At 35.8% G+C, this 10,016-nt stretch overlaps 1 protein-coding gene across 5 annotated transcripts in view; it reads right to left on the bottom strand.

The window, feature by feature from the left end:
* The window catches only part of BRAF (B-Raf proto-oncogene, serine/threonine kinase), a 166,783-nt gene that overhangs the window by 56,802 nt on the left and 99,965 nt on the right, over positions 1-10,016 (bottom strand). For all 5 annotated transcript variants that reach the window (XM_040643929.1, XM_040643927.1, XM_040643928.1 and 2 more), the window contains 4 exons: positions 7,775-7,878; positions 6,840-6,942; positions 2,508-2,656; positions 1,438-1,557 (listed from right to left, as the gene is read on the bottom strand). In XM_040643929.1, coding sequence (XP_040499863.1) covers positions 1,438-1,557; positions 2,508-2,656; positions 6,840-6,942; positions 7,775-7,878 — 476 coding nt within the window. The remainder of the gene's footprint in view (positions 1-1,437; positions 1,558-2,507; positions 2,657-6,839; positions 6,943-7,774; positions 7,879-10,016) is intronic.

Genomic DNA, 10,016 nt, shown 5'->3' with positions numbered 1-10,016 from the left:
AAAAAAAAAAAAAAATTAATGGTTGCATTTTCTAGTGTTCCAAAGTAGATAAAAACATCCAGCCCTTAATACAAGTCTTTTGCTAAATTTTCTAGCCTATGAGAATTCTAGAAAGGTTGACTTTGTAAAATTACAGATCTCAGAATTGTCCACTTATTAATTTTTCTGTCTCTAGGCAGAAAAGATAGCATTGCATTGTGAAGAGAGGAAGTAGGGTTTGAACCGACAGTAAATGTTTCTGATCTTAACTAATTATCTCTGGAAAATTACAGAACAGAATGCCACGTGGGGAGTTTTTTTTAACAATATGCTGTAACCAAATACAGCACAATTTATTCTGCCTCAAATCCAAAAGGGAAAGAGTATGCAGACCTGCGTAAGAAATTCTCCAAAACACTAATATGTTACTCATCATCACCTTTTTTCCTACTATGAAGCTTGAATATATGATACATTTATATCATCTTTAAAGTCAGTTCTCACCTTTATCCTCCACAACTAATAATACTGTTAATATTATTCTTTACAATTTATACGTATCCATCCCTTCTCCACACTGCTACCACCGCAGTTCAAATCTTTATTGCCTCTCATTGTCTTCACTATGAACAGCATCTGAGTTGGCCTTCTTCATCCTCGACACTTGTCCGTTGATCTATCTGTGTATCACTGCTAAGTGCTTCTTTCTTTAAATTTTCACCCGGATAGTCCTCTGCTCAAAAACATTTACATTTTTCTCCCTCTTCTGTTAAGTCTAAATTCCAGCTTGAATTCCAACACTCTTCATAATCTGGTCTTATATATGATACTTCTCAACTTAGATTAGCCTCTGTTCACTCTCTCTCAAATCTACCATCCTATTCCCTTTGTTTATGCTACTTCTCACCGAACAACCCACCACCATGCTTTTTATTCCCTGGACTCATTCAGATTCTAGAATTCTTGAAGGTCCAGTTCATATCCCATTTCTTCATTAAATGTTTTTGACTACTCTCACTATTCTCCCATCTACGGTAAACATGATATTTATGTCTCCACATTGTTTAAAATAGCAATCATCTGAGAAATTGTAGACTGTAATCATATACTGTTTTTAAATTGTTTGCCACTGTCTCATTGGTCAATGCTATTTCTTAAAATGGGAATCATACACTTCTATATTTGATATTACCTAATAAAGTGATGAGCACAAGGCAAGGACTCTAAATGATCTGTTACTTGATTTTTTTAAGACTGGTCCTGAAACAGTCTATGTCAGTTTGAATCCCATGTATCTTACCAAATGCATGTACAAATTTGCCTGATGTGGTAAGTTACCTGAAGAAAAATCCTTAATTTAACAATCCAAGTAGTTGGAAAGGTTTATAATTAACCAAAAGATCCAAAAGAAACCAGCTCAAATAGCATTGTCATTGAACAGCAGGAGTCAAATCATACCCAGTAGAATCGGAGGGGGGAGCAGAAGGGGATGATCCAGACGTAAGGGCAGTCTCTGCTATGGAGGCCTCCTCCTGTGGTATTGGGTGGTGTTCAAAGAACTTGGAGACAAACAGCAAACTGTGAGGCAAAAACAAAAACAAAACAAAACAAACCTAACTTGTGCAAAACCCAGAAGCTTCATATACCAGAATACATTATAGAGTTAACAGAAATATTTGAGATCAAATTCCATTTCAGAAATGATTGTTAAATTCAATTAGTTGTATTTTGGCTTAAAGGCTTATTTAAAAAAAATTACATTGTACTTTGAAAGGCAAGCTTATAATCTAAAACTAATTGCTCTATACGCAAATTTCTACATATTAGAAGGGAAAAATCATGCTTTATGGTTAAGAAATTAGAAGAAAATGTATCTACCGTCTCAGTTAGATTACATCATTATAATATACTTTATAGAGTTGAACTCTCTTTGCTCAAGTGATTGAGAAAGTAGTGAGACCTTAACAGCAGTAGCAGCAGCAGCAACAACAAAAAAGATTACAACAGACTCAGTCTAATCTATTACAGAAACTCTGGCATAAAGCAAATAGAAATTTTAGAAAGAGATACACTGGGTACAAAGCTTTTATATCTTACTTTTAAAAAAACTGGGCAGGGGAGGTTGAAGGAGAGAGAAAGAGACAGAAAGAGAAAGAGAGAGAAAGAATACATATAATTTATAAAATAGTGACAGAACCAGAACCCCTGATCTGTGATCCAAAAATATAATGGTTAACGTAATTGAAATCACACCCATTCTCCTCCCAAAAACCATCTAAAGATGATGTCTGTGGGCAAGGGATCTTTATTAATTAAAAGAGGATATAAGACATAAATGAAATGCATAGCTGAATCAGAATTACAAGCTGGGAGAGCAGTACTGGCTATACCACACCGTATTCTCTAGCCATGCTTTTTTAATTTTCTGTAACTCTACCGGATAGAAAATTCCCAGACTCTAAGATATACTAGTTTCACATTAAGAAAAGTAAAATGTAGACAGAAAAGAGATTTTTTTGATTACTTACTCAAGTTGGTCATAATTAACACACATCAGTGGAACCTCTGTACTACAACGCTGGTGAAACTTATAACCACATGTTTGACAGCGAAAACCCTGGAAAAGCAGCTTTCGACAAAAGTCACAAAATGCTAAGGTGAAAAAAGTTTTCCGTACCTGCGAAGTAAAAAACATCATAGAGAATTTCAAAAGCTTGCAAGAATCTTCTTAGAAATCAACTTACTTACTCTCTTGCTTAAAATAATAAATCTTTAATATGTTTATATCATGAGAACTGCCTTACACACGAAAATACTAAAATGAAAACCGGGGGCGGGGGTGTTCAAGACAATAGATGGACTATTTGTATTTCTCTCCCACCCAATATAATACAATTAAAAAACTCAGAAGTCAAGAAGATGGAAATTGAGTAAAAGACTGGAAAATATTTTCAAGCTTGACTCCATGGAATTAAAAACACAGATGATAAATAGAAGGAGGGAATAGGGGTAAAAGGAAGGGTAAGGGCACACTTTAATAACTGTACAAAGAAAGGAGTTAAGAGATGCCTACTGGTGCTGACAGAACAAGAAACAATGGTATACTTATATTACTTAAAGTTACAAAGGCATCCAGTAGAGGAACCTGCCCCCAAAACAAACCAACCTACAAAAAACCCCAAAAAAATAACACTGAAGGAAGAGAGGGAAGAAGAAAGGTTGTAATGCCTACAAATGAGCTAATTCCCTTTGGAATCAGTAAATGGTGGCCGAAGTTGATAAAGCAAGGAACTATGGCTTAAAGTCACTATTTGGTAATAAGGAGATAATCACCCAAAGAGCATTAAAACAGAAACTAACTAGGCTAAGGGAGAGGAAAATCACCTAAAAGATAGTAAGAACCACTTTTAACAAATTATCACTTTGTTAGAGGATTAGAACACCTAAATTTGCGAACATTCCTCTCCAGGAAACTTAAAAGGCAACATGGAAGAACTGTCAGAAGGCAAATGACCCACACAGAGGTCACATAAAAAGAATTGCATTAGGAAGGCTCCACCTTATAACTACTGAAGCCAGAAATTATTTTTAGAGCATCTGGTTTGGGTATAGAATAAGCAGAAAATATAAGAGAAATACCAAAATGTTAATTGTGGCTATTTCAGAGTGGTGAGAGCATGGGTGACTCTATTTTGTCCTTTGTCCTTGCTGGGTGTATTCTCAATTCATCTGTTTCTCAGATGGTTTTCATCACTAACAATAGTAAGAAATACATTTTACATTATGACCCAGGACATACCTATATTCAGATAATAGTATTTACCCTGACTATATATAATGTACATCAGGACTTTCTATCTTATGGAAATGTTTTTCATGATCCATTAAGTAGATTTCAATGCCCACAGTTTACCAAACTTTTTTCAATAAACATGCATTTAACAGGATAAATAGTTATTTAAAAATAATGTCTCATCAAGGAAATGATATCTGAGCACATCAGGCATTCTACGCTTTTTGAGAACATTCAGGTAATATTAAGAGTGGCTCTTGTTTTCTGCACCTTTTTGTCTATATATCACTTTCTAGGGGATGTAAAAGGCAGCTGCTTGTTTTTAGCTGTTACTTTTCCGTTAGTCTCTGGATATACAAGAAATTAGAAAATCTTTAACATTTATGTGACCAATATTTGCCAAAGCAAGCGTTTTTCATATTTCTTGCAGAATTTCGGGAAATAGAGCACAGAAAAATATAAAATATGTTCACAGGAATCAGCATTTTATAGTCATCTGATCCTCTCCTATCCTCTCCATTTCTCACTCACCTAATACTCTGTTGAGTTTTCATGAAGCTCTAATTTCTCTTTCCATTAATCTACTCGCAGTCGTTCTTCCTGCTACTGACTTCTGCTTGAAAACTATGTGTACCAGGCTGTTTGTGTATGTAAAGGAGAAAACCAAACAAACAGGGCAGGAGGGGAGGAGAGAGGAAAGCAGAGAGCAGTGGAAATGAGGAGAAGCAAATGTGGGAATGCATTTGAACATAAATTGTGACATATAATTGGATCTGGGAGTATACCTTTGTCAATAAAAGTGAGTACAGGAAGGTGTATTTTCTTGTTTTTCTACCTCTCCTGCCGCCTCCACCCTGCCCGTTCCCAGGGACTTCTGGAATGTAGGCAAATACCAAAGGAACTGCTTTAATAACGGACTCTAGGAAAGGGAGGCATAAGCAGCATTCCTTGAGTTGCCAGCAAAATCCACCACAGTGAAGAAAAGAGAGAAATTCTCTCCCTTTTTTAAGTAGAACATGTGCTTTTACCCTTGCCTCTACATGGCACTCAGGGCAACTGTTCCAAAACACAAATCCAACCATGTCTCCCCTGATCACAATCAATTTCCAATTATTTTAAAGAGAAGTGTAAATCTTTAACATGCCTTACAAGAACTCCTAAAAGCTGGATTCTTCTTACTCTACCCATAGCTCTTGCTACATTGTAACAATCCCATCTCCAACTTTATACCATTCCCCCTGAATTTCTTTCAAAACTGAAAAGTTCCATGCTTTTCTCTGTTTCCTCTGTTGAGAGTACTCTTCCCTTCACTCCATCTGCCATTTCCTGATCCAACACGCCTTAGCTTAGAGAGTTTCTCCTTTGGGAAACCTTCCTGACTCCTCAAAGGCTAGGTTAGGAGTCTCTACTCTGTGCATCTGCTGTACTCTGTACATACACAGTAATCAAGAGTGTTTATGAAATGCTCTTATCAAAACATCTGTCTCTACTCTAAGGCAGGGATACTGTTTTTTCTTATTCATTGTTATAGTCCCAGATCAGACACAGTGTTGGGAAATGGGAAGTTCTTAATAAATATTTACTGGCAGGTCTCCAACTGTGTTGTGAGGATTTCCATACTCTTGTGGCAAGGCCCTACCCTGAGGCACCACTTTTAACACTATTTTATGTTTGATAACTTAGGTCTTCTCTCCTAACTACTTTCTAGCTAAGAAAAATAATTAGGAAAAAGAATAGTAATCTTCATGAAACGTAAGCTCTACTGTTTTTGGATTCCTAAAAACTTAAAATTATCTTCAGATTTATCCACTTGAAATTCTACAAATTAAAAAAAATCAATAGTGAGGAACTTGCTAGGTCTTCATTACAAAACTATTTGCTCCATAGTAAATCTGATTGACAACACTCATTGAAAAGATGCCTTATTGAAGCACAAATTATTCACCATTATTCACCACTAATGGAGCCCTGAAAGCACAAATCCCTAAGGAAATCAGCTCATTATTCCTCTGCTTTAGGAGTCCAGCTGTACTGATCACCAAAGCACACGGGAAAGTACTTGGGAAGCCAAAAGGGTAGCAATAACTAACTACCCACCTAGAAAAAATAAACTATGGTCAAAATTCCATATACAATAGAAAGTAAGAAATGCATTCCTGCCTTATAGATCATTCTACTCCTGGCTTCTGCCTTACCCTTTTAGAGGGTAGGTTCTCAAGCTCTGGGACTATATCTTCATCTCTAAGGTGGAGACGCCCCACGTTCTAGATATCATGCTGGTGACACTTAGCTTACGCTAGGTTCCAGCAAATGCAAAACCAGATGAAGGGAGAGGTCCTCAAGGAGAGCTATTCCACTTCCATTAACTCATCCTTCAGAAATATTTACACAAGTATATCAAGATGTATGCAAAAAGATTCTGTTTAGCCCTGTACAAAACAGATTTTTTAAAAAACCTTAAATGTCTATTAATAGAGGATGGTTAAGTATAAATATACTGAATTTATATTCTTATGGACTATTATGCAATCATTATAAATATATAGCTAGGTGTACTGACGTGGGAAGACACCCATGATGCACTGTTTTATTTATTTTTTTTGTTTAAAGATGAAGACTATCACACACAACAGGACTACATTTTTAGTTTTAAGAAAGAAATGGATATTAAGGGAAGAGAAGGGAGGAAAAAAGAGAGTGGAGAGAACTTTGGGCTCCCAAAGTATAAGCACATGTTTGTATAAGCAGAAAGAGTTTGGAGAACTACATAATAATTAACAAGTGTCTACCCCACTAGGTATTTTCCTTTTCTCACTCGATAAACTTTTGTACCATTCAGATTTTTTCAGTTCCTTTTAATGAAAGACATCTATTGCTTTTTCAAATTAAAAAGAAAATAAGACTCTTTAGTTTAAATACAAGTTTTTTAAAGAACAGAACTGATTTTTAACTTAGGTAAAATATCAATCCCAAAATTATACATCCATATTTCATATTCCCTAAATAAAAATTCACGTGCAAGAACCTGAATGCTTTTGACGTCTGGAAAAAATGTAAAAGTACATACAAAGTTGTGTGTGGTAAGCGGAACATTTTCCAACACTTCTACATGTAGTTCCTCTCCGGTAAGCCAGGAAATATCAGTGTCCCAGCCAATTGGTTTCTTCTCTCTGAAAAGTGTAGACACAGCCTTTCTTGGTTATCATATCTAAAAATCTTCATATACCATGCTGAAGATATGAAAATTGGTTATTGAGGGGCTAGTAATGGTGAGGGAGGTTTGGCTCCCTGGTCTTCCATCGTTAGAAATTTAAATGGCAATAAATTAATTTTTAAGTTTACCCCAAATAAATGTATCACTCTTGGACAAACAGCAGGGTAAAGAGATGTACTCTTTTCTTCAAGCCAGCTCCAGAAAAGACCTACAACAGCAGAGAATTGATTGTTCCTAGGGTCCCCCCTCAAAAAAAAAAAAAAAAAAAAATCACAGGTACGGATATATCTATCCATTCAAAAACAAAACAAGAACACTCAAGGGACAACATGCCCTCAAAAGGATATTTTTTTAAAAAACAGGATTCAAAATTGGGGGGGGGTGTCTTGGCACAATTTTAGATACTTCTCTGAAAGAAAAATAGTTTAATATAAAATGTTAATTTTGATAAGCCTTTTGTGAAACTATGAGTCTGTATTAAAAATAGGGGAGTGGAGAAGAGTCCATTACTCAAATAAGTCACATTTTAAATGGTTCAAAAATTATAAGACTCTCAAACTCCAAATAAAGTCATTTGATCAGAATAAAAAACACTATCATCGCACAAAATATCTAATGTTAGCTCCTCAAATGCCTGCAAGCTTTCTTTAGGCTAACTTAATATTTTTTTCTAAAGTTAAATTTCAACACCCCGGGTTTAAGTAAAGCTGCTACAGAAAACCCAAGAGTTTAATGTCTGAGGGTTTTTTTCCTTTTTAAACAAAATTCACATCACATACAAACCATACCCATCCTGAATTCTGTAAACAGCACAGCACTCTGGGATTAGACCTCTCATCATCAGAGCTTTCTTTAGACTGTCTCGGACTGTAACTCCACATCTTGCAGGTACCTATGGTATCATAAATATATGATATGAGGTTAAGGGAACAAATTATGTATTTTTTCACATCATTTTAAAAAGCTCAATACTTTACAATACCTTTAAAACGTCATATGGATCAGTATGTCAGATACAACATCATTTGTAATGCTAACTTGATATTAAAGGAAAATTATGACTCAATTACCTATTATTCACCAACATTTAAATAAAGCAAAATTGACTTTGCTTTTTATTAAAAGTATGAAATATTTTAACATACAAAAAAGAGAACAGAAAATATAAGAGATTCCTATTTACCCATCACTGAGAAATAACATGTAAACATTTAAAGCAAAATCAATTAAAAATATTTTTTAAATTTGAATATAGTTGACACACATTGTATCAGTTTCAGGTGTACAGCCTAGTACAACATACTACGGACAACATACGTTATGCTATGTTCACAAATGTAGCTACTATCTGTCACCAAACAACACTATAATATCATTGACTATATTCCCTATGCCTTTCATCCCCATGACTTACTAATTCTGTAACTGGAAGCCCATACCTCCTACTTCCCTTCACCTGTTTTGCCTATCCCTCTATTCCCCTCCCCTCTGGCAGCCATCACTTTGTTCTCTGATTTTGTTTTTTGCCTGTATTTCTATTTTTTATTTTTATTATTTTTCTGAGGAACTTCCATAGTGTATTGCAGTGGCTGTGCCAATTTACATTCTCATCAACAGCATATGAGTTCTTTTTTCTCTGCCTTCTACATCCTAACACTTCTTTTGGATTTTAGCGATTCTGACAGGTGTAAGGTGTTATCTCTTTTTTTTTTTAGATAAAAAAATTTTTTGTATTATGTTAGTCACCATACAGTACATCATTCCACGATTCATTGTTTGCGTATAACACCCAGTGCTCCATGCAGTATGTGTCCTCCCCAATCCCCCATCCCTCTCCCCTCTGAAGCCCTCAGTTTGTTTCCCCGAGTCCATAGTCTCTCGTGGTTCATTCCCCCTTCTGTTTACCTCCCCTTCATTCTTCCCCTCCTTCTCCTACCGATCTCCCTGCTATTTTTTATGTTCCATAAATGAGTGAAACCATATGATAATTGTCTTTCTCTGCTTGACTTATTTCACTTAGCATAATCTCTTCTAGTCCCGTCCATGTTGCTGCAAACGTTGGGTAATCATTCTTTAAGATTTATTTCTTAAAGTAATCTCTACACCCAACATGGGGCTTGAATTTATAACCCCAAGATTGAGAGTCTCATACTCTACTGAGCTAGCCAGGCACCCCCTCATTGTGGTTTTGATTTGCATTTCTCTGATGATTAGTGATGGTGAGCATCTTTTCTTTTGTCTGTTGGCCACCTATAGGTCTTCTTTGGAAAACTATCTATTCAGGTTCTCTGCTTACTTTTTAATCAGATTATTTGGAATTTTTGGTGTTGAGTTGTATGTTCTTTACATATTTTGAATATTAATCCCTTATCAGATACATCATTTGCAAATATCTTCTTTCAGTAGGTCACCTTGTTCTTCTTTTGGTTTCCTTCACTGTGCAAAAGCTTTTTATTTTGGTGTAGTCCCAGTAATTTATTTTTGCTTTTCTTTCTTTTCTTTCTTTCCTTTCTTTTCTTTCCTTTTCTTTCCCTTCTTTCTTTCTTTCTTTCTTTCTTTCTTTCTTTCTTTCTTTCTTTCTTTCTTTCTTTCTTTTCTCTCTCCCTCCCTCCCTCCCTTCCTTCCTTTTTCTTTCTTTCAGATTTTATTTATTTATTTGACACAGAGAGAGACAGCCAGCGAGAGAGGGAACACAAGCAGGGGGAGTGGGAGAGAAAGAAGCAGGCTCTCAGCAGAGGAGCCTGATGTGGGGCTCAATCCCAGAACACAGGGATCACGCCCTGAGCCGAAGGCAGACGCTCAGATGCTCAATGACTGAGCCACCCAGGTGCCCCTATTTTTGCTTTTATTTCCCTTGCTTAAAGAAACGTATCTAGAAAAATGTTGCTAAGGCTGACATCATAGAGATTACTGCCCATGTTAAGGTTTCAGGTCTTACATTTAGGTCTTTAATCCATTTTGAATTTATTTTTGTATATGGTATATAAGTAGTCCAGTTTCATTCTTTTGTATACAGCTGTGCAGTTTTCC

Source organism: Ursus maritimus, unplaced genomic scaffold (assembly GCF_017311325.1).
Source record: "Ursus maritimus isolate PB19 unplaced genomic scaffold, ASM1731132v1 scaffold_3, whole genome shotgun sequence".
In the NCBI taxonomy this organism is placed as follows: domain Eukaryota; kingdom Metazoa; phylum Chordata; class Mammalia; order Carnivora; family Ursidae; genus Ursus; species Ursus maritimus.
The sequence above is the reverse complement of the archived record's forward strand: the minus strand, read 5'-3'. Positions and strand labels throughout refer to the sequence as shown.